Genomic DNA, 27,498 nt, shown 5'->3' on the forward strand with positions numbered 1-27,498 from the left:
TACCAAAGACAATCATAGTATGCAGCTCATGCCCAAAACACTACATTTGTGTATTTTATCTTTACCTGGGATTACATTTACAAATAATCATCCTGAGCTGTAGAAAATTCATACACTGTAAAAGGTGAAACTTCTGTATGACTTATTTTTAGGGCTTGGCCAGGTAAGATGAATTTTGTGTGTTTTTAAGGGTTTTGGATGCACATACAGTATAGATGCTATAGTCACAGAAAACTGGTCTTTATTATCAATTCATGTGCTTTTATTTTCGCACCAATTTTGTTTTGCGCTGAATGTGCAAAAATGTCCATTTTTGCAGCATTACTGTTCATCTACCTCTGACTTCTCATCATGTGGGCCATTCTCAGTGGGAAAGTTTGTGAAGTGAAACTTTGCAGAATTCACACTGCAATGAAACATGGAGTAACAAGCGCAATTTTGCAACGAACTGCACAAGGAATGCTTTGCGGATTTTGTGGTTTTGAATTTCAGAGTCAGGAGAGGAGATGTGGCTTCTTTCAAAGTTCTTATCAATCACTCTCAAGTGGTTTTTCTGTGGAAGTGGTTGAAAGGTCACCGTGAGCTCCGCCCCAAAAAATATGATTTGGAGGTCAATCTGTACGCTGTGTCGTACATAATTTGCGAGAATCGTCACTTGCATACACGTGGCCACATTGCATCATTTGAATCATGATTCTAGTGATGCATCTCTGAGAATCGTGATTCAAATTCACACTCCTGGTATGCGTGAAAACACATACATGCAAAGCAATTTCACAAGCCAGGAATTAATCTGCTAGCTTGTAAATTCTCCGCATAGCAAGTACCAAGTCTTATGTCTGCTTGTAAACTACAACCATTGTAGATCACTGACAGGAACAATAGCAAATTTTCAAACATGGTTGCAATGACTTTGCATAAAGATGATACAGTAATATTTTGAGAAGTTGTTTCAGCTGTACAGCTTTAATATTCTTCTTATTAAAGGGTGTTCTCTCTTTATTTGTTTTTCTTATTTCTGCAGCTTTGGCTCAACCTTAAACCCACTGTATGTCAACATGGTTAGATCGCCCCTAGAGAGATTCATCTCCTATTATTATTTTTTGAGGCACGGAGACGACCTCAGGCCAAGTTTATCACGACATAGATCCAGAAATAATGAGGTAAGAATTTAACATATATTACAAATTTTCATGTCATTTTCACTAGATGCAAGGAATTTGATGTTTATACAAATACATATTTGCATTTAACTTCCATGCTGAAAGCAGTATCAATGTGAAATAGGAAGGAAGCTATTTAGTTTGCAAAGCATTGGTCAGTTTAAGACTTTTTCCTTTCTTATAATTTTTGCAGCTTACCCATTTGTTGTTCTGTTTACATCATTTCTCCTTTCTTCATAATATCTTATAGGCAAACTTTCTCACAAATATATATGTCATTTTTTTATAATCCTTATCTAAGAGTTCTCCATCTACAATGATTAAGCTAACATTGAAGTAAGTTTTATGAAAGTGAACTAGAATAGTAATGCATATCAGTAGATTCTGAATTAGGCAACTAAGATGATTTTCCAAGACTCTTGGAGATTAACCAACACTCATGGTTGGCGATTTCAGCATTAGAAACAAAGAAATAAAACTAGCTTCAGTTCCGTCTGGTGCATATACAATGTATCCATGTTCTTTAGCGTTTATTCTTCTTGATTTCTGGAACTTAGACTGGAAGTGAAGTACCATTTATGAACATTTCATTTTATTAAAGGAAGCCACCAGTCTGTAACAGTAACAAAAATCAACATTGCTGTTTGGTAGGGCCAAAGAACCCCACCAGTTTATCACCCTGTTTGTCACTTCATGTACTTTTTGGCTTTAAATGGAAAATATCAAAGAGTGCTTGTGGTGGGATGGTTTTTGTCAGTCGGCGATCTGATTCTCTGTCTGCACTCATTCCACATCTTTTTCTGTTGTCTGAAATTTCATTTCAATTTACGTAGCTCCCCTTACCATTTGGTCTTCATGTCCGGGAAAAACGTAATGAGGCTCCGTGCTGCATTAAAGATGAGCTCAGCAAGTCCTCCCCTGCATTAATCTTTTCTTTTTTTCCTCGACAGCCTAACAGTAAATTCTTGCCGTAGTATTCTTTAGGGTATATAGCGTTGGTCAATATGAGAGACACTTTTTCTCCATAGATCCGACAGACGGAGCAGTAATCACAGATTTGATGCATTAGGTAGAATCTATCATTTATTCCTCGCGATGAAAGAGAAAATCTTTCGCTTTGTATTCTGTTCGGTTATTCTGTGGAAGCTACAATATTGCAGGGCAGCTTTGATTTATCCAGGTTTATTCAGCCGTTCCGTTTAGCAAGCCAGACTACATCTAAGGTACTCTCGATGAAATCAATCAATTTCTTTTCTGCTGATTTGGTTTGACATGGCATTGTTGCCAGAAACCACCATGCTTTGCATATTTTGCAGGTACCTACTTTTAGAAAATACTTAAGGAAACTTGGGGGGGGGGGGGAGTGCATGGAAATTCTCTTTGTTGTGTGTCTGTGTAAGTGTGTGCGTTTGGTTGAGGAGAGGAAGTTTTTTTTTTTTCATCGAACCTTTTTGCTTTCAGAATTGATTTTCTTTGTGGAAAGATTCATGACCCTTTGAACAAAAATGCGAGACTGGTAACACAAAGAAGTTGTTTCTTTGAATCATATTTGTCATACGGCTCATAAAGGGTTCTTAGCAATGATTGAAAGCATTAGGCTCTCATGAACTTTTATATTTTTGGGGGTAAATACCCCCCCCCCCCCCCCCCCCCATTGTTGTTCTACCAGTGGGCTTGCAGTGTCTGGCAAGAATGGGATTTCGTGTACCACAGTCAAACTGACTTTAATAAACAGAGAAATCAGACAAAGTGTTAAAGATCTTAAACACATACGAAAAGTTGTTTTTAGAAATAAACTTTTAAAGTATATATATATATATATATATATATATATATACATATATGATATCTGTCTATTACAAGTAGCACATTCCATGTACTCTTATTCAGAAGGTCCTTTACCTAGTATTCAACTTGTGATTATATGTGTAATACGGTTGTAGTTATATCAATAGCTATGAAATCAGGCCTTGGTAGAATATTTTTATATATCATCATTATTCAGATACAATTTTCTTAGAACCTCAATATAATTTGTGAGGCCAAAACTTTGGAACACATCTGTTACACTGAAAGAAGGTCAATCTATGATTTTTTTTTTTTGTGAAAAAAACTTTTGTCGAATAAGAGTAAGAAATCAATAGCCTGTTTTATATGTTAATGTGTCAGCAATAAGGTATTTCATATCAATATGCAATTATGTATTGTAAGTCTGTAATGTAGTAGTTTGTAATTATATAATCACATACTGTAAGTCTGTATTGATTTTTTTTTTTTCATTTTTGTAATTTTTAGTGTTTATGTAAATGACAATTTGAATGACAGATGAAGGACTTTTGTTAGTTCCTTATACATCAACTGTATTTATTGGGGTATAGTGTTTTGTTTGTTTGTATGCTTTTTTCCCGTGTTTGTAATGATACTTTGGTATATCACTTGTTTTTAAGAGATGGGTTGATTTTACTTTAACATGCGTTTCCCATAGACACTTGTCTGAGTTTACTCGGGACCATTCTTCAACAGGTTAATCTAGCCTTCCTGAACCATGTTGAGTCACTGCCATGTAGAGGCACAGTGATCTTCCTAATAACTCTGTCAGGCCATCTATATGATATCAAGAAATTATTGACGTATTTCCACCCCCCCCCAAAAAAAAAAAACAAACAAACAAACAAACAAAAACAAAAACAAAAACAAAAACATTCATGATTACATTGAAAACTACACTTGTTCACTGAATGCAAGTCTAGAATCTATGGCAAAGAATCATAACTGAGAAATATTACTTACCGTAGTTGGGATGGAGGAAGGGAGAGGGTTATAGGTAGGACATAAAGTATTAGGAAGTAACTTATTGAAAAGTGAATAGGGATGCTGATTTAGTGTATTAATGTTTGACTTCAATAGTACTGTGTAGTACTAAAGTAGTAAATTAGGACAGTGTGGAAGAACATGGCTGTTAGGAAAGAAGCTCTGAACTGGGCCATCCCACATCATAATACAATGTATAATGTATCTTACTTTTCTCACATCATATAAATGTCTTTCTACGTGGTATTTTATCTTTAAGCATGTGTCATGTATTACATAGTATTGTAATCAGAAATGAATATAAACAATACAAACAAAATGCTGTCCATACATAGTTACCAATGGTAATTAGAGGGTGTGGATTTCTTTCAAGGCCAGAGAAATTTAAAGAAGCCATCAATGTAGATCTCACCACTGTGCCTCACTTTGTCGTATTAGATAATACAAGCCTTGTTGCTGTTGCATGGAAAGAATTTTAAATCCGTAAAAGTTGCGGAAATTCATCTGTGTGTCAGCATGAATTTTCACATGGCAACATTGATTGACAGCGGTTACAGATCAACATCTTTCGTGATGTGTGTTTACATTGTATTTGGTATCCAAAGTTGCATCTTTCTATAATCACGGCTGCTAGAGGCCTAGATCAGTTTCACAAGTAGGCATGGTGCAAAAAAAGAAAGGAATGTAAACAGTATACAGATCATGCTGCGGTGTAATCTTGGAAATGTGAATTAATAGCAGGTGGCTAGATTTCTCATAGTGGAAATTCATACATGTATATGTATACTCTTTCTTTGTTGAGTTTGTTGCTCGATCACCACCTTGGATGTTATTCTCTGCATCTTTCATCAGTTGTTTCTTCTTCTTTTTTTGTCCATTTTTTATCTCTATCTCCTTTTCTTCCACTCTATCGCACTATCTGTCTGTCTCCTTTCCTTTCCATACCTAAAACCTTTTCTCTCTTTAACTTCTCGCTCAATCTTCTTTTAACTCACTCTACCTTTGTTACATTTTGTTCTTTCTTGTCATTTCTTCATTCTCTTTTCTATACTCTTTATCTTTTGCATTCTCTCTTTCTCTTTATTCCCTTCCTATTTTCTCTTCTCATCATTTTACTATCTCATTCTCTTTCTCTTCACCTGTTTTACTATCTCATTCTCTTTCTCTTCACCTGTTTTACTATCTCTCTATTCCTTTGCCTATTTTCTTTTTATTGTTTTGCTTTCACCCTCTATCTCTCTACCTTTTTAGTACCTTTCATTCTACTACTGTCTTTTACTCCCTCTTTCTCAATTTTCTTCACCTTCCTATTCTCTTCTCATCTCATACTCTCTTATCCCCTCTTCATCTTGTTTCTCTCCATCCTTCCATCTCTCTCCTTCTCTCTCTCTCTCTCTTTATCTATCTATCTATCCCATCTATCTACCTATCTGTCTATTTATCTATCTATCTATCTATCTATCTATCTGTCTATCTATCTATCTATCTATCTATCTATCTATCTATCTATCTATCTATCTATCTATCTATCTATCTGTATATCTATATGTATATCTATATATCTATCTATCTATTTATCTATCTATTTATCTCCCTCTCTTTCTCCCAGACCCTGGATGAGTGTGTCTTGAAGAAAGGGTACTATTGTGCCCCAGACAGGATGTGGATTCAGGTCCCCTTCTTCTGTGGACACAACCCAGAATGCTGGTAAGGAGGATCTGGTAGCTGGATGAAGTGGCAGATGGTTGGATGTGGGGTGAGGAGTGTGGGAGTGTGGAATGAATATATACATGTATATGAAATGAATTATAGAAGGACGTTTTGGGGAAAATTCTGAACAGGTGATTGGCAATTATGAAATTTAATGAATTGTTTTTGCAAGCAAATGGAAGCCCCGAAGCTGGAAAGCGTAAGTACAGGCAGTAAGATGCAATTAAGGTAATTGGATGGAAATTTAAATGAAAGTGGCAACATTAACAGAGGGATGGGATGATTAGGGAGATTACAATGATGTTGGAGATTAAAGGGATGATGGAAATTTGCCACTCTAGGACATACTCGTAATTAGCAACATTGTGCGCGATCTGTCAAGTTTTGAGGAACCATGATGGGAGGACACACACACACACACAGAAAAAAACGTGTTTGCCTGCGAGTGGAGGTTTATGCCTACAACGGGGACATATGAACACTGATGGGCATCGGGTTTGGAGACCCCACGAGGGCATAGCAGGGAAAGCATCCGTGTAATCACTATACCACCTCCCGCCGTCCAACCAATCAAATCGCGGGGGATGCCCAGTGGGCACCGCACCGCAGCGTCCGCGTACCGCCACGCACCGCCGCAATCCCCCTACGGCGGTGGGCTTCTGATCGGCCCCCAGTGGCGCACACGTTTTCCCCAAGAAGGAAACGGGGGAGATTCCATTATGCCATCGAAGCTATCGCTGCGAGCAAGCATTTATTGATCTTGCCAAGCAAGAGGGAAGCTGGGAGTAAAGCCAGCATTCCTACCATCCCAAAGTTAATATCTGCATAGAGGCAAGACATAGTCTCTTCCAATATTTTAAGCATGCACTTCTTGGGATGCTCGTACCAGCTGTATTTTGTCGCAAATATGAAAAGAGAGAAGAGAAGTTTTCTTCAAAGCCATCTGTACAGTTTCTTTATCGTTTCAAAGGATTCTACTCAGTTTTTGTTTCTATTCAACTCTTTCAGTAATGCTTTCTTCCCTTATTCGCGTAACTCTGTCATTCCCGTTATCAAGTTCTGTCATTTTAAGCCATACTATTATTTCATCACATGTATACTTTGTACTATGTTTTTGATTTTTGATGATTGGAAATAAACTATGATTGAATTGAATTGAAAGAAAAAAGTGATTCCCATCAGCTCTTTTTCTTATGTTGATTCATTTGTGCCATACATGTGCGGACTTAGACATTCTTGCATAGCTCGGAAAATATCTATCCCATGGATTTGTAGTCATCGTTAAATGTATGTCCTTTTTGAGGAAGAGATTGGTATGTATCCCAAAGGATTTATACAGTATGCAGTGTGAAAATGTTCCACTCTGATGTCATACTTTCTTTAAGAATAGATATGATTTACGTGGTATTTGCAGTTAATACTCTCTGGGATATTATGATTTTTTCCTCGTGCCGTACTGGTGTAGTGTCATCGAAATTCAGATCATGTTTCTTTGAGGCTTATAGCTATCCATTGGCTTGTAATAAAAAAAAAAAATGGAAAAGGTGCAATCATGAGTAATAAGCTTTAAAGGAGGGGATGGTGTAGCTTTATCCTGCTTTACCCAGACCCACAGTTCTACAAGGGATATATCACCCCCCCCCCCACAAAAAAAACAACACTCCCACACACTTCCATGTCATCTCCTGAAGATATTAACCTACCAATATACACTGTACGTTCTGCTGCCTGTACAGTAATTACATTCATCAAAATATATATATATATTTTTTTGTCTCCTGTTGCAGATCAATTTAAAGAACTTTTGACAGCCAGTGTCATAATCTTTGAAGGATATTCTGGTGTAATAGACATTCAAAACATATACACAAGCCAATTGCAAGGAAAAAGAAAATCATTCTATGTGTTATTTGACTTTGAATCCATGCAGTGATCCCTCATCGTGTACAACAGTAGCGCAGCTTTCCTTAAGTCACAAGTCATTACAATATTTGGCAGGTGTCCCTGTGCAGCCAAAAATAAGTATGTTGAATGTAGATTAACAGTGTTTTGACAAAATGGCCATGCTTATCAAGTGATGTGATACCTTTGCAGGCGTAGCTTTTATTGCATGACATACAGATTTCTGGTGATTTTCATTGCTGATGGTGGTTACCTCTAGGAAGGACACATTGCCTCCCCATGTGTACATACCACCGCTTTAAAGAAAGTAGGTACTAACTCAGTTTTGGATGATGAACTGTTTGTGGCACTTCAGGAAGTTCTGTGTTGTTCCCCACCCCTCCCCCACTCCCCCCCCCCTTTCACTTATCTGCTTAACATGTTAAACATCAAATAAAAGTTTACAGACCTTCCTCTCCCCCCCCCAAAAAAAAGGGAAAACAATTAATGTGTTCCTTAACATGAGTATGCCTAGTGTTCAGACATTTTATGGGAATGCCATTTGTATGCTGTGTAGTGCGCTCTCTCCCAACAGACAATGTGTCTCTCACGCCACCAGACTGAAAACCAGACGCAGACAGACATTTCAGTGCATTAACAGACGCACTCATCAGGCGCAGACACATACGCACACATACAACAAACAGACAAACAAACAAAAAAACAAACCTGTCTTCGTGGCCTAAGCCGCAGTGAGATGATTAAAAGACCACGGATGAATGGGGAATCTAATTTAGGCTTCTTTAATGAGCCATCTCTCGTTTTCCCCTACGAAAATTAGAGGGCAATGCTCGATGCAAAATTTGAAGGAGACAAGATTTATTGACATTTCATGCAGTCGTTGCAATGTTTGTGAAAAAAAAAGGGGGAAAACATTTCAGTAAAAGTTTGCAAAAACCATCGTCCTGAAGGATGTGGGATTTAGGCTAGAGGTGGCACAGTTACAACTCATCTCTCATTGTAGTGCTCTGTCTGTCTGTTTGTCTGTCTGTCTGTCTTTGTGTATGTCTTTCTGTCTGTCTTTCTGTCTGTTTGTCTGTCTGTGTGTATGTCTTTCTGTCTGTCTTTCTGTCTGTTTGTCTGTCTGTGTGTATGTCTTTCTGTCTGTCTTTCTGTCTGTTTGTCTGTGTGTTTGTCTTTCTTTCAATCTTCTGTGTTCTCTTTCTTTCTCTCTATCATTCTATCTTCCTTTATCTTACTGTGCGACCCTCTGCTTCTCCTAGGACAGTGTTGTGTTTTCTTTTGTGATGTATAATAAATTATAAACAAATTATCACGGATATTTGCCCTGGAACTTAGGATGAAGGCTTCAGTCTCACTGTAGATCTTCTTGTAAAGGCAGATTTCCCAATATATGGGATTTCTTGCTCTACGGCACTTAATAGATAGGCCGTAATTATTATTCTTGTTTAAAGATGGTAATTTTTATTATAAATGAAATCTTTGAAGGCTTCCGTGGCGGTAGAATGTTGGGTGGTAGAAGGCTTAACGGTGCACCACGTATTCTTTCTAGGGTATGTGTTTGGCCCTGAAAAGGGCCTACCCAGTCCCTAGAAAGAATATGTGTAGCACCGTTTTATTATAGAGCAAGGACATACAGACATTTGATGGTGTGAGGCTGCTGCGAGTCACGTGAAATCTTTGACAATAAGTGACAATTATGAAAGTATGTCACATGTTTTCAGTTTTACATCCGAAGGATCTTTCCTTCCAAATGAGCTGAAATCTTACTCCTGTTGCTGCAGCACTTAATTCCACCACCCCCTTTGCTCTCCCTCTTTCACTCTTGATTTCTTTCCCCAATGCCCCAGAGCATTCTTGCAGTCGTGATGTAGCCACATTCATGGAAATGTAAATGAGATCATCACATTTCATTCTCGCCAGTGAGGCATGACTTCAGACAAGCAATTTGCCCCAAGTTTCTTCAATCAAACCTCAGTCCCTTGATAAAAAAGAAAGAGGAAAAAATATAAAGTGATGAAAACATCTTTCTTGATGATGAAGTTAGTCATGCAGTGAATCCAATCTCCGATGTTTTTCCTCAGAAGTGATTTACTCCAAACTAATCCCATCGATCACACATCTCTCTTGATAGGAGGCAGAAAGACATCTCTCAAGCGTGAAAGACTTAATGAAATGGCTTTGCAGGACAACATCGCCGCAAGTTTGCCTTGAGTTTTTGAAGCAGAATCAACAAAGCGTGTTCTCATCCTCCTCCCCAAATCTCTTCCAATCTAACCCCCTTACCCAGTCTCAAAGGGTGCAGATTATGTTACTCTTACCCCTCTTACCGGGTGAGGGGAATGACATAAATCGTAGATGGGAGATCCTGAATCAGTGCCAGGTGAAACTGCTAAACCGATCTTCTTCTTTTTTTTTTCTTTTGCATCCACTCCCCCCCCCCCCCCCCACCCCTCGTTGGACTTTAATTGAGTGCGACAGCAAATAGTCGTCTCCCCATGAGATATGAAACCTCCAGTAAATGTTACCATCAGCATCCTTCCTACCTCTTAGGTGGTTCCTCCTCCCCTTCCCTCATCCTCCTCCTCCTCTTCCTCTCCCTCCTCCCTCTCATCCATCATCATAGATTATGTGCCTTTTGTCAAGACTCCGTTCCCTTGTTCCCCCACCCAGTCAGGTAGCTGCAATACTGCTGCTGTTGGCAAATACCAAGAATATGGTCAACACCATTACATGAGAAGCAGTCAAAACTTCATACCATTTACTCTGTACAGCATTAACAGCCTTCTTACTCTCAAGTGACATAATGTACTATTGTCTCATGACTCTTGGGAATGCTGTGTCTTTGTTCATCAAAATTACACACACACAAAAAAAATGCATCTTAGTTTTCTTCAGAGTGATAAAGTCCTTGAGCAGTAGGCACAAATAGTAGGGCATCGAAATGGCACAAAGTGCACTGGAGTCTTCTTTTGATAGATTAAATGAAAGTCAATAAGTGCCAAGTACTCCTTCAAGGTTGATTTTAAAAGTTTTTTTCTTGTCTGGGGTGGGGGGGGGGGGGGGGAAGGGGACGGGATGGATGGGAGATTGGAATGGGAAATTACATCGCCTTGATGGAAATGTTGCATTTGTTTGGCAGAGCTCATGCCTGGTCTCTGCATCTTTGACGTCTTTACCAAACTAGGAACTGCCAAGGTGAGACAGGTGATGGAAGCATTACCTATCACACGAGAGCAAAGGATCTATTGCCCCCCTGCCACAGAATGAGAATGTCATATGACCCCTTCGATATCATACTACCCCTTTGGTATCATACTGAAGTGAAAAAAAAACCAACCAAACAAACAAACAAACAAACAAACCCAAACTAAGAAATAAACAGAAGCAAACAAGCACCAAGTACTGTGCTTGATAGTTGCATAAATCTTTAAATGATAAAAAGACTGTGCAGATGTTTATATTGAATAACCTACGTTATCCTCATGAGCTTCTAAACTTGTACTGTTGCAGCTTGCTATCTGCTAACAGATGACTTTGTGTTGTAAGTTTGTTTGATTAGTATGTGATGTTGGTGTGAGGAAGAATTCATGACGTCATCCAAGGACAAGAAAGTCACTAAACTCTGCAGAATAAACTGTGGAAATTGCAACCTTGTGTTCCTCATTAGTTCCCTTTTGTGGGGCAGACGGTTTACTCTCTGAAAGTACTCATAGAAAAATCACACAGAGTCCAAACCATCCTTGGTTTCTTTTGCTTTTCTATGTAACTCCAATACCCCCGGGCTAACACCTGAAAAAAAATGAAATAATGCAGTTATAGATGTTTCATATTCTTTCAGGATTATTAGAAAAATAAAAGATAGGTCACTCTTGTCACTCTTCTTTTTGTTTTAGATGATTTTTGTTGAGCCATTGGCCCTGAGCATGCGCTGCATTACACCAAATTTCCATTACCTACAATATAAAGGCCCTCGAAGGAGACCAGAGCAAAGAACACACTAGTATGTGAATTTTCATGAAGCTGCTAGGGCATGGTGCTCTGTTGGTACCGATAATGCATGGTTATATGTTTCTTTTATTTATTTATTTCTGGAGTAGCATTTGGGTAACAATGCCCGGGATCTGATTTTGCTTGTGCAAATAGGGCAACAGCCTTGTGCAAATTGTGTTGTTTTGGTATCATGTTTTACAAGATGAAGAGCTGGATGAATGCTTACAGAATGTGAAGTGTTGTAGATGAAGTATTAGATATGCTAAGATCAGTCTAGCATGGAATTAAGTGGGGGGGGGGGGGGGGGGGGGGGGGGGACTAGCTTCAGAGCAGTAGCCTTTGATGTCTGGACAATGAGGAGTCCAACTAAAGTTTGTCATATACATGTAGGCCTACCTATTAAAGAGACTGCACAGTACTGGTTGAGGTGGGGATTCATGTTTTGAACATTCCTAAGTGAGATAATGACAAACCTCTTATGAAATATTAAAGAGCATGTAATTTTAAGAAGGAGTCAACGTTTATTTGACGAAAATTGGTTTTCAAATGGCTGAGATATCCAAAACAGTGATAATAATAAAAGGCGACAGGCCACAACTTTATTAGGATCTCTTTGTTTCACCTTGTTTTTGGATATCTCAGCAATTCCTAAACTGATTTTCATCAAATAAACTTTCGATACCCCTTAGAATTGCATGCTCTTTGACATCTCATAGAGTGGTTTCTGAATATCTCGCAAAACGTTAAATGCTAAATCCTCACCTGGACCAGAACTGTACACACCCTTTAAAGCTGAGCCCTACTAATGGTGTCTCACGTGATACCTGTGGTTACCTGCTGTTATTCAGTGAAGGGTCAGTTGCCATTAGGACCACCCATCAAAACCGGGCGGTAAGAGGCCAAATTGTTGTGATGGACTTTGATGGGACTGAGGATTAGACTGCCAGAGAAAAGTGTCGGCACTGGAAGAGGAAATAGCCGGAGATTTGAGTCCTTGTAGAACTCTACCATTGTGCTCGTATATAGAGAAGAATGTGAGCTGGATAGTTTACTGAGCTATGTGTTGTTGTTGGTGTTTTTGTTTTTTTTTTTTTTTTGGGGGGGGGGATATTTTCAATAATGCCTTGCCATGAAACATTTTTACTATTGCCTTATCTAAGATATATTACCCCTTTCTGTAATGATGTTGAAAATATGTGTGCCGAAGTAACTGTCATACTTAAAACAAGAAATATCTGACAGAGCCATAAACTAAAATTGATTAGTTGTAATATAAAACTAAAAGTCAACCTTTGTTGGTATTAGACAGGACATCTGATTTCTAATCATGCTTTGAGAGACAGTTTACGAAGACAGCTAGTAACTTGGAGAAGTGTGTGAGTTGAAAAATTATCTTTAGTTCGGTTGGATCATTTTGAAGTGTTGATGTATGCGTAATGGCAATGTTTTGTATTGCTTATGTAGATCATTACCTGAAATATGTATCTACAAAGTTTCATTTTAAAATAGTATGTAGACATTGAGATAAAGACAATAATGTGATTTTTAAAAATGATATCATACTGCTGATGTCATTCTTGAGCAATCATATTATTAAAAAAAAAGTAATACCATCCTCATATCATGAAACATGGGTGATGAAAGTTTCAAGGCTAAGAGTTTGAACTTTCTGAGATAATCAAAACACCAAATTTGTACCAAAAAAAAAAAACCACTCATACAAAAACAGTTGGTGATCCTTGAGCTTTCACAGATCACCTAAAAAAAACCTTTCAAAATATGGCAAAATAAGATTTGTGTGGTTCAAACAAATCAGTGCATGGCTGTTTGACATCAAGTCCATCGTCACACAGGAGAAAAACGTACGTCTGTGTATTAATGGTAGAAATCCTCAGCCATCGATGAATAATTCTTGCCAGCAGGTGTGCCCAACATCCAAGAGATGACAGAAGGGGCTAAAAGATGCAGTCTTCAAATGTCTAGATGATGTCAATGATCTGTAACTGAGCAGGTTGATGATGACATCAATTGCTCAACCACCCCACCCCCCCCCCCCCCCCCTCTTCCTGAGCCAAGGGGATCGATCGGGAGAAGATTGGGATGGAGTCCAGATTAAAATCTGACTTCTGGCTCAGAGAAAAGTACATTGACCAGTAGAGTCAAGCTGATAAATTCTCCCAAATGGATGAGTCTGAGGCAAAAGTCTTGTAGCTCTCATCAGGTATTCAGGCTTTAAAAAATGTGTTACATTCAACCTTACTATGTATATTCCTCGGAAGAAAGTGACATTAGAGTATACATGTATGTATCATTTATTCCAAACCAAAAGATCGTGCTTTGCCAGAAACATTACTTCTTTATTAATGATGTGTAAGAATCTTGGTGCATATGAGGAGCTTTTCATTTGCACTGAGTATTTTGTTTTTTTTAGGGGCACAAGATGACTTGATAGAATGTTGTGTCATATATCATATCATGCATCAATCTTGTACAGTGTGTATCATGCAAATTGTATGTGGACTACACCATAGCTGTGATCAAGGGTACATGACTTTGTTGTGATCAGTGTATTACAGTACATTGTCCCCAATATTGCAACTAATAGATAAATTGCCGTACAAAACAAGAGTTTCATTGGTTTGAATGGTCCCCAATACTTTTTGTGGTTGATTAGTCTAACATTCAGAACAAAATTTACCAGTTACACTTCTCTTTTAAATCTTGTTTTAACTGTCAAGACCATACCAGGGGGCTCTATTCTAACCATCTCAGAACCACAGTCTTAACTTTCCTTGTAGATTGTATACATCCATGTAGCACTTGGTACTCAAAGGCTTGAGGTACATTTGTACTCTGTTGGCCTCGGGGAATCTGTCTCCAAAAAAGTGTAATAGTCTTGATTACTAGGCCCCCATTCCACCTTAAGAGATAATCATGGTGCCATGGAAACAGAAAAATTGGATGAAAAATTAGGAAGTTATGACATTTTGAAGTTTTGCTAATTTTTCGGGAAACAGTTCTTGGACAGTCAATATGATCATGCAAATAGTGAAGTGATGATGTCAAATCCTCTCACGACTTGCCTTATAGGTTGTACAGAAAATGTTGATGTTTCTTCTTATTTGCTTAAATGCAAGTAAACCCCTGTCACAAATCCTGAACTGATCATTATTCTGAAGTTATTCAACCAGGAATAACATAACATCATATTTTAAACTTTAACAGAAACATTGAATTCTTGTTTTCATTTCATTTTCTGTACACGATCAATGAAATATTGTGAGGGGATGACATTATCACCTCATTCAATTGCATATCCATATTGTACAAGAACTGCTCTGCACAAATTAGCAAAACTGCACAATTTCATAACTTCCCTTTAGTATTTTTACTGATATACTCATGAGATTTTACTCTTTCTTATCAGACTAACTGGGCTGGAATTCCTCTTTAGATAATTTTGAATTGAGCCCAGTTGAAAGGAAGAATTATGTGATTATGTGTCCCATGATAGGAAAAATCTGAACATTAAAGGATGCTCCATTAAGACATAGAAGAAAACACAAATGGTTGAAATGATCATTTTCACAGTATTATACCAGTTCAAGTTATGGGAATGTTATGAAAATACAAAGAGTGTATGGAACCAAGACTAGCTTGGCTGGTAAAGTGGGTCGCCTATTGTTAGATCTGCTGGCTTTGAACTTTGAAATTATAAAAAGCAAGGTATTCCTTTTTATGGCTCTCTTGGGGTATTATTCGTGGAGGGAAGTGATAATATATCTCATGTTTCAACACATGGAGAATAATACAGGCAATATGTGTGATATTTCCACAACCGGCTTGGGATAAAGCATATAAGATCTGCCTTATATTGGATCAGCCATATGGTGATATATTTATATATTCTCACAAAGGGAACAGCATATTATGGCATGATATACCATATTTCTTTAGGACAGAGAGAAAGAAAGAGTAAAGCTTGTTGTGGAAGTTGGTAGTGCTATCGTAACAGCTGGTTTTGCAAACTGCTAATGCTGATTACCAGGTGATGTCACTGTGCCCCTGAACCCATTTGTGCTCTTACCTTTACTATCCCTTTGTGATACTTTCATCTTCTCAAGCCATTCTTATGAGATGTTGGTACATGAAATAAGCTGGTTAAGCCAATATATATAATGCATACTTCTCATACGTGACCCTGCACCACAAAACAAACAAAAAGTCGCCAGACATGGATTTTTAGTTAAGGGTAGATTCTGAAAGAGCAGACTCTAAGCTTTAAAATGATGTATAACTCAATTCAAATGGATTCTCTTAACCTATATAAATGCTGGAAAGAAAGCACACACTCTGGAAAGTGTGAACTGAGAAAATAGGCTCTGAAGTACAGGGTCTATTCGAGTGCTTAATCATTACTAAGCCGTGCTACCTGTACCACGAATGGGACATAAACATGATGTTAACCACTGTATAGTACCAACAATTAAGGGACTATCGGATTGAGCTGAAATTTAGCATGGTCTATTACCACATTCTGACCATGATAAACGTCAACTTTCAGAGCAGTAGTATCATCCTTTCAACAGTTATTAGAGTTGAAAGTCGAAGAGGGTGCAAAGGATTTTCAAGAAATGAAAGGTGGCTCTAAGAAAAACCTGATCACAATACTCTACCCCCAAAAAAGGGGTTGTAGAAAAACTGCTGAAAACCCACTTTCCCATTCAGTTTATGATCCCAAACTCAGGAATAATGTAGAAAAAGAATAGCTCTTTCAGAAAATATGGAAAACTAAAAATTGACTCCGTTCACCCATTTCACCTTTCTTGAGTCCTCACGTAAAATCAAGGGATGCGACTTTTTGTTCGTTTTGTGATGCACGGTCACATATTATATTCGAGATACACTTTGTAGGCCTATAATCATCTTCTAGGTTTAACATCGTGTAAAAAACAAATTTTAGTGTCAAGATATGAAATCCTGTATAGCTACATGTGACCCGCCACAACAAAAGGATCCTAAAGTGACAGCTGAGCCGGGAAAATGGAGTTTGAAGTCAGAGCATCAAATTTGGTCAGTTATGATCTGATTTCTGTTTTTGGCATGATTTTGTAGTCTAATATATTGTCTATCATGAGCCGAAATTTTAAAGCTAAATGATCAAAGGAAAGGCAAGAAAGTAGCGTTTTTCTTGGCCATGATTTTCCGACTTTCAATGGAACAGAAAAGTGTCTGAAGATTTGGATTTAGTGCCACAGATAGACTCCGCCCCTAGCAACGACGGAGTGATCTTATTTGTCAGTGCGTGGTATCCTGGTTACTGATTGGTTGTGAGTAGACCGCTGGCACTAAGCATGAATGAACATCGCTGAGGTTGCTAGGAGCATACCTTCTATTGTCAAGAGGTGAAAACTGTCTTGCCTCCCCTTGATCATGATAGCGTCGGTCGGAAAGAAAACTTTGAAGGCGGTTTTCTCGAAACACTGATTTCCCAAACCGCTAAACATGTGCTAATAAAATCAATCGGAAAGAAAACTTTGAAGGCGGTTTTCTCGAAACACTAATTTCCTAAACCACTAAACATGTGCCAAGAAAATCAGTTATGTTTCCGCAACTGAGTGCTTTTATGAGAAGGGTTAAATATGAAAATAAAGAAGAAGAGTAAGGGAATAATGTCATGTCATTTTCAGAAAATCATCCTCCCTCGACTTTTGGATCCTTTTGTTGTAGTGGGTCATATATTCACATCCTGATAGATTTTGTCATTAGCGTGTAACATAAATGCAGTGGTGTGGCAGTGCTCACCCTCAACAGGGTTAAATCATATCTTGGCCCATCATACAGCTACTGCAATATTTTTGCATGTAAACATCTTCATTGCTAGGTTATATCAAGACTCTAACAATTTGATCTGAAGAGTGCATCTTATTCTTCAAAATATTTTGCCAAAGAAAAGAAAGGAATTTAATCAAGACTTGTGCACAGTTCACTGGTAGACTTTTGGGATGATGGTGTAACCACCTCTATCATATGAACAGTAATGTGTGTGAAATTTACAGCATCGAGTCATGAAAATGTGGGAAACTGGTAATACAAGCTTCAACACTGGAGAGATACTCGACCTCTGGTATCGGGGCTGCAAGATACGTTTCATCGTGTGAGTAACTGTCTTGTACCAGTGGCATTTGAATGTGTTAGGTATAGTTTCTAATGTTATCACTTACAGTGTCATCTACTCCAGTAGGATTACTACTTGCTAGCCTATATCGATGTTAATACTTGTTTCAAAGACTTTGTGAACCTGCCTCAGTAGTCTGGTAGGTTTGCAGAGTATAATGCAACACCACTGAAAAGGCTATCCTGGAAGAAGAAGACCATACTATTGTCAGTATTTCCTAGAAACTGGAAACCATTTGATAGATATAAAGCTTTCCGGATACAGATAGATTCCTCTAACTGAAACCACTTCCCATTCTCGCTCATCTACCTTTTTCAGTTGTGTTGATTTTGTTATTTTTTTGGTTTTTTGTCATAGGAAACCCGGAAGTAAGTGGGCGCTGGAGCAAGCCAAGTTCAACCTGGTCAACCACTACTTCTTGGTAGGAGTGACTGAACACATGGAGGAGTTTGTTGCAATAGTTGAGGCAGCCTTGCCAAACATGTTTAAAGGAGCACTTGAGCTTTTTCAATCAGGTAAGTTTTGTCAGTTCTGTCCATCAGGGGCATTTCATCAAGCATTTTAATTTTGTCCATATTTTTTTCATGACAAATTGTTTTTAACTACGGAAATCCTTGCATCTGATTGGCTGAGAGCAAATTCGTCGGAAAAAGAATATCAGACAAATACTTGATGAAATGCCCCCTGATGTTTACTGTAAAACATGATATATTCGCGGCACAAAAATTTTGCGAATTGGAGCTGACGGCCTTTCTCCCAGCATGAAATTTTTGCGACTTGCCACTGGCATTCAATGCATACTGTGTTGGCAAGAACTTTCGCGTGCATTTTAATTTCACAAATGTTGCTGCTCGCGAAATTCACGAAATTAAAATGCATGCGAAAACTCCTTGTTCTACAGTAACATGTTGACAACATGTTTTTCATTCTAGCCTTTGAGTGTGACCAGTGTGGAGAAATTTCACTATGTAGCACATCAGTATCAGACTCTAAATAACAAGAAATCATAAGATTATTTGGGAATATTCTTTCTTGCTTTCTGTGCTGTCTCATCACCTTCATAGTTCTTCGCACTATGCATCTCTTAACTTCAGTCCCATAAACCTGTTTTCATGTTCTTTTCTTAAACTGTGCCTCTCTTTCACCTTGTCTTAGGTGCTGATCACATTATTTCTGTAGCTTGTCTAGCTTTGTACTATTCACATCTTCCCGTGTATCAGTACCCAAATCTTACCTTCTCATTTCTTTTACATTCTCTTTCTCTTCTCCCCCTCTTTATTAGTCTGTCCTTCTCTTAACCTTTTTTTTTTATCATTCACTTACTCTATCTCATTATATTCCTCTCTCTCCCTCCCCCTCTTCTTTCTCCATATCTCACGCATGCTCTCCATATCTCTCTCATCCTGTCTTTCTGGCATCCTCTTCCCTCCCACGCTTACTTCATCTCTCTATCTCATGTGATATATCTCTCTCTTTCTATGTATCTATATATCTACCTCTTCATATCTTCTCACATGGCTGCGACCAGTGTCTCCTTTCTCTTCTCCGTAATGGAGCCCCCTCTCACCGCCTCTAAGTGCGTTAAGCCCTGCGGGACGTGGCCTAATGTCTCCTCTGCTTGTTTGGATGTGGCGACAACTTGGGGTGCATGTTGTCCATTTCCCCTCCCCCTGGAGACGGTTGGTGGAAAGTTCATCATCTCCTACTCTAGGACGTTTCCCTTGTATCTTTCTCTCCCTGCTTCGATTAACCCACTGTCTCTCTAATTCTGCCTCATCTCCACATACATGAGAGTGCATGGAGTACTGGATCAGTGAATGCATTTGTGCATGTCTAAGAGTGAGTGTGAGTGGGTGTGTATGTACAAGTTCTTTCCGCCTCATTAGCCAGGGGCGTAATTTCAACGCCACAACGCAAACAAATTTTCTTTGCCAGAGTCACCAGTGCTGAACTGGTTCACTGTCACGCTATACGCCTCTTTGCATTACTTGTCACTACTTGTCACCCTCAACTGCAAGGCATTTTTTAATCTCCCATACACCAATCAATTTTTCCACTATCTCTTCTGTCATGTTAAGACAAGTCCTTTTTCCCATCCCCCTCCCCTCACCCCTCCCCCTCACCCCCCCCCCCCATTCAATAATATGGATCTAGCTGGCCTAAAGATGTCAATCATAGATTCTAATCAATGCACCCTCTTATTGACTGTCTCTTGACTCCTCTTCTTCATCAATCATCCCTTCAAGATGTCACAGAAATATTGGTTAGGTTTGTCTCACTCTCACTGGTGCCCAGACATTGACTTTACCCTCTCAAAGTTTCATCCCCCCCCCCCCCCATACACACACAAACATGGGTCCTCACTTTAAACCATTTTGAAAGAACTTGCATTAGAGAATTAATAGGGTCCAAGGTAGAATCTTGTGACTAGAACAAGTGACATACACTGCAGTTTAGTACCCACAGTAATAATGTTTTATGTTGGGGTTGATGATATGAAATACTTATATACTTTATACTATATACTTTGTAGCACCTAGCAAAAATTCACATATTTCTTGGTTCTTTGCACATAAAAAGTACTGCTACACCATGATAGTTTATAGTCAAGAGAACAAAAAAAAAAAAAATGAGTACAATAGATTTATGGCTGATGTACATTGTTGGCATATCAAATTTGAGTAAAGAAAACAAAATTCAGTGAATGAATTTTAGCAGATTTTTATAAGCCCACTGTGTGTCATTGCTGCTTGCTTGTGATTGCCTCGTAACTTTTTTCTCCCAAACCATCCTCCAAAAATTCATGCTGGCCTGATTTGGACCAAAAGTTCGTGATAATCCCACAAATACTTTGCCTCAGTAGAGCACATATCATGTCCTGCCCATCCGCAGTCAATTTAGCCAGTGCTGATGTGTAAACCCTGCTCCCAGTCACAAAGGGATGTATGTATCAATATAACTCTCTCCCTCTCTCTTCTTTGGAGCATGGGAGTCTGGAATTCACCTTTCTGATACCCCTTTCATACTGGCCGAAAAACACGGCACGTCCTCCGGAGGCACTCCGTGTCCATCCCAGACCACTGTCGATATGAAAGCTCGTGGGGTGAAGAACTCGGCATGAACACAGCACGAACAGTGGATGAACACAGCGTGAAATTCATGCTGGACCGTCTAGCATGAACACAGTATGTCCTCCAGAGGGCGTACCGTGTTCATCCCAGACCACTGCCAATATGAACAGACGCGGAATACAACCAGAACCGGAAATCTTGGATAAAAACAACTATGGGAGCGCACGTTAGTATATATGCACACATGTGTGCTTTGTCAACGTACAATGATTGTTTATTTAAGATCGCATGCCATGGCCCCTCAGGGAAAATTGTTTGCCGAATTGAGGAGGTATCAAATTTGTAGAACATTGCCGCAAAAATAAGAACAGTAACGAATGATTAAATAGTCCAAAAAAATGAAATATACAATTGTATATTTACTCTGAAATAAATATAGTTCATGTTTCATTTATGCTTAAAGATTTTTTACACGCACTTCACGTGTAAAATTGCAAGGCAAGGTACCCTGTCCTTCTGCTTGGAATTGGGTCAGTCTGCGCTAGTAATTATTATAAAATGGGTTAAAGAATGTAGCCAATTGGAAGCGCTGAAATGAGTCACGTGTGCGTGCATTAATTTCTCACTGTAAACATGCACGCCCTGACGTCACAAGTGTGTTTACACTAGCAGTGCGCACTCAATCAGTTGTTACAAGTGCGTCGCGTGCTACTATACGCGCTGTCAATCCTGTAAACAACTTCTGAGTTTGAGTTTGAGTTTGAGTTTATTTAACAACAACATATGTACAGGAAAGTTTGAATACATGTTTGTACATCAATATTAATACATAGCACATGTAATTGTCTAAATGATCTAAACAAAACATATTGAATATACTCTATAATATATAATTGATAAATGATTATGTAATCTAAAACTATTAATCTAAAAAAGAGCTACAATATGGCAATGTTGTACACAATGAGGTTGCTAAAAGAACCAAGAGGTAGCACAGGTGCTAGTAGGTGTTGGTCCTTTTAAACACGTATTACATAATGAACTATTGAGATACATTTAAAACTACTGTTATAACATTATTGGTTTGTAGTACCATTGTCTATACAGATTTAATGTGTTTTGCTAAATTACTTCGGAAATTTTTCCTGGTATTAATACTCCTTAACTTTTTTGGCAAAGCATTCCACAGTTTCACTCCTATATAAGAAAGTGAGAGTTGGCCATACATAGTTTTACTTTTTGGTAGATAAAGCAAGCCTTCTTTTTTACCCCTTGTTGAATAAGAATGTTGGATGTTTTGACAATATTCTACTAGATCATGTGGCATATTTCCCTTTGATAAATCAAATATAAATGTACAGATGTAAAGTTTATGCAGTTCAAATACATCCATTACTCCCAGTTTTTGAAATAGGGGATCAGAAGGTGTTCTGAGTGGACTGAAAGTGATAGCTCGCATGGCCATTTTCTGACTAAGACGAAGGCAGTTTAGATAAGATTTGCATGTACTCCCCCACACTTCAATTCCATATGTTATGTTGGACTGGATAAAGGATTTGTAAAGTAGAATAAGTGTATGTTGGGGGACACAGTGTCGTAATTTAAACAAAATACCAACCTTCCGTCTTACACATTTATTTACAGCTTGTATGTGACTTTTCCAAGTCAAATGACTATCAATGCATATTCCAACAAAAGATGCCTCATTCACTCTACTAATGACATTATCTGATAGTTTCTTTGTTCCTTTTACAGTAACTTCCCATTTTCTACTTTTTATAATCATATAATTTGTCTTTTTCAAATTAATTGTTACTTTATTAGAATTGCACCAGTCTTGAATTTTCCCCAAATGCAGATTAATAATCCCCATGTCAACTTCCCTCTGGCCAGCATTGAATGTATGAAATATATTTGAATCGTCAGCAAATAGTCTAAAATTAAAAAATGAAGTTGAATTTTCTAGTTCGATCGGGCTGCCGGCCGGCCTTTCTTGTGTGTAACATGTGTGGCGTACGTATACTCTTATACGTACAGTGCTTATATGTGCGGGATTTCCGAGTGCGACGTGCGTAAATGTTTGGGATGAACATCTTCGGACATCTTGATTCTTGAGCGAGTGCTACATGTAGCTGACTGGTATTTACCCACAAAGGTACGTGAAAAATGCTGTTAGTTTTCGACCCATTTTATAAAACAAATGATGCACAGGATTATTTCGTGGCGTTAGTGGAGATGTAGCGCACTCGAGGGTATTTACAATTGTGAAACATGCACGAGGCGAAATGCACTCTATCCTGTGCATCATTTGTATAATACTATACAAATGATGCACAGGATTATTTCGTGGTGTTAGTGGAGATGCACTCTATCCTGTGCATCATTTGTATAATACTATACTTCCAGTGGCTACATGCATGTACACTGTACTGATTGCTGTATATGTATGTATTGTTGCTATGGGAACATGTTCCAAGTTCGTGCTGTGTTCGAGATCAGTACAAAAGGGTACCACGGGTTGTACCTCGTGTTTACGTAAGGATTTGGGAGCACAGTCATTCCTTGTTCATCCCATCCAGACTCGAGTCTGGTATGACATCCGAGGATGCCAGTATGAAAGGGGTATGAGATACATGCCATCCCAGGCTGTCCTCAAGGATCTGCCTACCCTCTTTTCCCCCTCCATCTCCAAACCCCAAGGTATCAATAAGTTGTCTTTGACCCCCAACTTGACCCCCCTTCCCCCAACCCCACCCTCACCCTCTTGTAGATATTGACAGGTTCTCTTCAGCCTTGGAGGACTAAAACCTCGTCTGAGGAAGATTGGATGGTGCTTTGCCAAGCATCCGATGACCCCACCCTGAGGGCGTGGGAGTATGTTTGCAGAGACATGTGATTAGCTAGATGAGAACGGACCGTTCATCTCACTGATGAAAGATGAAGAAAGAGAGAGAGAGAGAGAACGAGGGAGAGAGACAAGACTTTAAAACTACGATCAGTAGCCTGAGTTGACTATCAAGCAATGCAAGGCATTACAAACAAACAAAATTATGCTTACCAATGCTACAAAGCAAGATATTTGAAATTTTTGCGAATTGGAGCCGACGGCCTTTTTGCAGCATGAAATTTTCATGAATTGCCAGTAGCATTTAATGCATACAATGTAGACAAGAACTTTTGCATGCATTTTTATTTCATCAATCTTGGATCTCGCAGAATTTACGAAATGAAAATGGAAATTTCTTGTTTTACAGTACATTTGTACATGTACAGAAGAAGGCAGGTTGTTCCTGTATAGTGTGTATTCATCAGTCTCTTCTTTAGAATTAGGACTCCCCTTCCCCTTTCAAGTGGAATTTCAGTCCCTAGATACATATTTTATGTATCAATTTTATGTCATTTTCTCCAACTTTTGCAGTTTCTTATAAAATTTCGACCTTTGTGCCTTTATCTTTCTCTGTGAGACATATGCAGAGCCAACCATTATGGGAAGAAAGATTGTAACAAAAGTAGGAAGGGAGTACAGAAATACAAAAGTGCATCTAAAAAGTACAAATTCAAAGATGATAAAAGATTGACAGATAAATTGATGACAGAGTGATGCATGGTGTCATAAAGTTACATATTGTTCCTGGAGTGACAAGGCATTGAGTCTAAAAAATTATGAATTTTTAGGAGAGGTAAAAACCCTTTTTTTGTACCAAATTAGCTTTTATTTTAATGACAATGTCACATTATATAGAAACTTTATTTTTTATTGCATTCATATTTGTAATGTTTCAAAACTCAATCAGTATTTTTGCAATTCAAAATTGAGTTTACTTAAAGAAGGCTTTTTGAATATACTATATGCCAATTGAGATATGATGGCCTTGTCACCCCATCGACGATATGCAACCCTGTGGATCCACACCTGTACCTCCGCAATGTACAATTGTACAGTCTAGCACTGAATTAAAAAGTGTGTGCATACACAAGCCACAGCATGCAAAGAGTAACTCCCAACAGAACAGAAAATAGCCCCAAGGGTGTCGGCAGTCGGCTGAGGAGGAAACTATCAAAGTTGGCTCCCCTCCGCACTGGTTACGCTCGTATAGAAATGTGTATGAATCTTATTGTTGGAAGAGATGCTATGAGATGGAATTTGGTTTTTAAAGTTGATGGCAAGAGCATTGGTTGACAAAAAGATACAAAACTTGAAGGTAAAATGAAGATTTTTGAGGTGTTGGGTACTTATTTGTGCTTCCAAAGCTGAGCAGCTGAGAGTATATTTTTTTCTCTATGGTATTCTTTATTTAAATTTTATTCAATATCATCATCGTTTTCACAACAAAATGAGTATGAACAAAAGTAAGCAGCTGTATTCTCATTTGTGCTACTGAATCACATTTTTCTTTTTTAACAAACATGTACAATAAAATATTTTTATGCACATCATACAGGTACCATGTACACTGTATAAAGAAGTGATATAAAATTCTGCATAAATCTCATAATAAAATAAAGTTCTCGATCAGCTTAATCAGACTGATTAATATCTGCTTCATTAGACAAAATGCACACTTTAAAATACAGCATTTCACCAAAACCTGCAGTAAGCTAAAATTTCATAATTTGATTAACTCGAGAGGACGGGCTGATTTTGCTACATGTACATCACGCATTTCCCATTGACAATTGCCGGAGTATACTCAAGACTCGTCCTCAACGGTTTAAGCAAACAAAATTCATCTTTTTCTCTTTTTTTTTATTATGCCTGTGAGTATGCCTGTCTGTTTCAGACCCCAAGCTCTCATTCTTCCCTGTCTCCTCCCGTCTCTCCGTCACAGGGGAAAAATCCCACCTACGTCGCACTCTCCAGAAGATGGAGCCCTCGCCCTACACGCTGGACACTCTGAGAAACAGCGAGGTGTGGCGAATGGAGGACAAGTTTTACCGCTTTGCGCTAGAGACCTTCAGGACTTCGGCCACTCGCTCGCTGAGTCGGCTAAGCAACAACAAAATTGAATTTGTCGGGACGCAGTTCTCCTACCACAAAGTGCACCCTCGGTCGAAGCACTCGTGAGGGTTGCTGCTCTCCCGATGTGTCGGGGATGAGGGACGGCTCCATTTTCAGATGAGGAACAAGGGAAAGTCATCAAGTGGCCGGGTGTAGAGTTTTGGAATTTTGTGAATAGATATCAGCACGTTAGCGTGACAATTCTTTTTTTTTTTTTGACCGAAGTACTTGGAGATGAACTCCACGGAGGAAGGCCATCTTCTTCTCACAAGAGGATTGTTAATTATGCAGAGATAAGCGCACAAAACCAGTTATCCTGTGTACATAGAAATGGTCGGAGGCATGGATGGGGGCATTCATTGGAGAATGTGTGTGGATGGTCACCCCTCTCGTTACCATGACTGTATGAAATGTCTGCGATGTCCGTGTGCAGTGAGTGTACTGTATGAGCTGAAATTTCCTCGTTGTGAGTATTATTTGCAAATTTGGCGAATTGCCTTTAAATGAACAGCAAAAATAGCGATGGCAAATACACAGTCACTCAAAAAGCAACAATGTACAAAAGAACATGTATTATTCCTTTAGAAGAATAGCTATATTAAGCCATGCCAATGTTGGATCGCATGCCTCTAGTAACTACTGTAGGTCTCTAGCGTGCTACGTGGCCATGACGTAGTGACATAGTGGGCATAACAACACACTAGTATAGTACTTCAAATGCACATCACACTAGTTGTTTACGTGAAGGGAATCACAGAGTAAAGACATTCAGTAGTAATACTGTTTGCTTGTTGCTAATTCTGAATATCTATCTTGTGAAAAGTGAAGTAATGATTACTAGTCCCTCGCAACAATGAAATTGACAACATCCGAAAATGTCCAACAAGTAGCAATTCGCAAAGACATCTATACTCGGAACTTTCAGCTCTTACAGCAGTTGCTAAAGGCAGTCACAGGGTTGGTTCCATGACATTTGCTCCTGCAACAATTGTTCCCACGAAATACCTGCATGCTAAGCCAAGCATGAATTCTACCCACAAACATGAACCCTAACCCTAATCCTGATATCACGCTAAACCTAAAACCCTATCACAACCCTAACCCTAGCCCTAAGTCCTTGAAGAAAATAAGACCGGAGCAATTCTCGCAGGAACAAATGTTGTGTCATCTACATTGTTATGGTGGAGATATTATCCAGCAATCACCGTAGGCCATGGGTTCAAGGTGTGCTGACACAAAGGATGCGTGATGGGATCACCCCATGCAGTGGGGTTGACATGCTTTGCAATAATGTACCATAAGTATTACGAAATGAATCTGAAGAAAAAGTACTGCTTTTGTAATAAGTTCCATCAAAAGTGTTTCTGCGCAACTAGTTTAAATAATGGTACCCCTAATGCTGTCACTGACATAGGCCATTTAAATCATACTGCTTTTTGCCTTATTCCTTGGCACAAAAAGCTACTTTACTGTATATTATAACCAGAAATTTTCGCATGCATGAAACTTTGGTGAATTTCGCAAGGAGCCAAGATTCTCAATAGTAAAATGCACGTGAAAGGTTTTGTCGACAAAATGCACTGAATGCCAGTGATGATTTGCGAAACCCTTGTCTCGCAACAAAGGTTGTTGGCTCCAGTCCGTGTAAGTTTCATGCCCCAAATGTTTCTG

The 27,498-nt window shown here is 38.7% G+C and overlaps 1 protein-coding gene across 1 annotated transcript; it reads left to right on the forward strand.

The window, feature by feature from the left end:
* Positions 1 to 1,042: 1,042 nt before the first annotated feature.
* LOC139718409 (heparan sulfate 2-O-sulfotransferase 1-like) lies at positions 1,043 to 26,256 on the forward strand. Its single transcript, XM_071629883.1, has 4 exons — positions 1,043 to 1,163; positions 5,584 to 5,681; positions 18,115 to 18,272; positions 25,658 to 26,256. The coding sequence occupies exons 1-4, from the start codon at positions 1,059 to 1,061 to the stop codon at positions 25,891 to 25,893; spliced, it is 597 nt and encodes a 198-aa protein (XP_071485984.1). The 5' UTR covers positions 1,043 to 1,058; the 3' UTR covers positions 25,894 to 26,256.
* The last annotated feature ends 1,242 nt before the right edge of the window (positions 26,257 to 27,498 follow it).

Source organism: Diadema antillarum, unplaced genomic scaffold (genome assembly GCF_040938485.1).
Source record: "Diadema antillarum isolate AM-2024a unplaced genomic scaffold, OU_Dant_1.0 scf00000094, whole genome shotgun sequence".
Classification (NCBI taxonomy): Eukaryota; Metazoa; Echinodermata; class Echinoidea; order Diadematoida; family Diadematidae; genus Diadema; species Diadema antillarum.

What these genes read in the sequence shown, in the direction of transcription:
- LOC139718409 (XM_071629883.1), top strand. Translation starts at nt 1,059, where the DNA reads ATGGTTAGATCGCCCCTAGAGAGATTCATCTCCTATTATTATTTTTTG. An exon ending in ATAGATCCAGAAATAATGAG is followed by an intron (nt 1,164 to 5,583) that starts GTAAGAATTTAA and finishes TCTTTCTCCCAG; the next exon opens with ACCCTGGATGAGTGTGTCTT. An exon ending in ACTTGAGCTTTTTCAATCAG is followed by an intron (nt 18,273 to 25,657) that starts GTAAGTTTTGTC and finishes TCTCCGTCACAG; the next exon opens with GGGAAAAATCCCACCTACGT.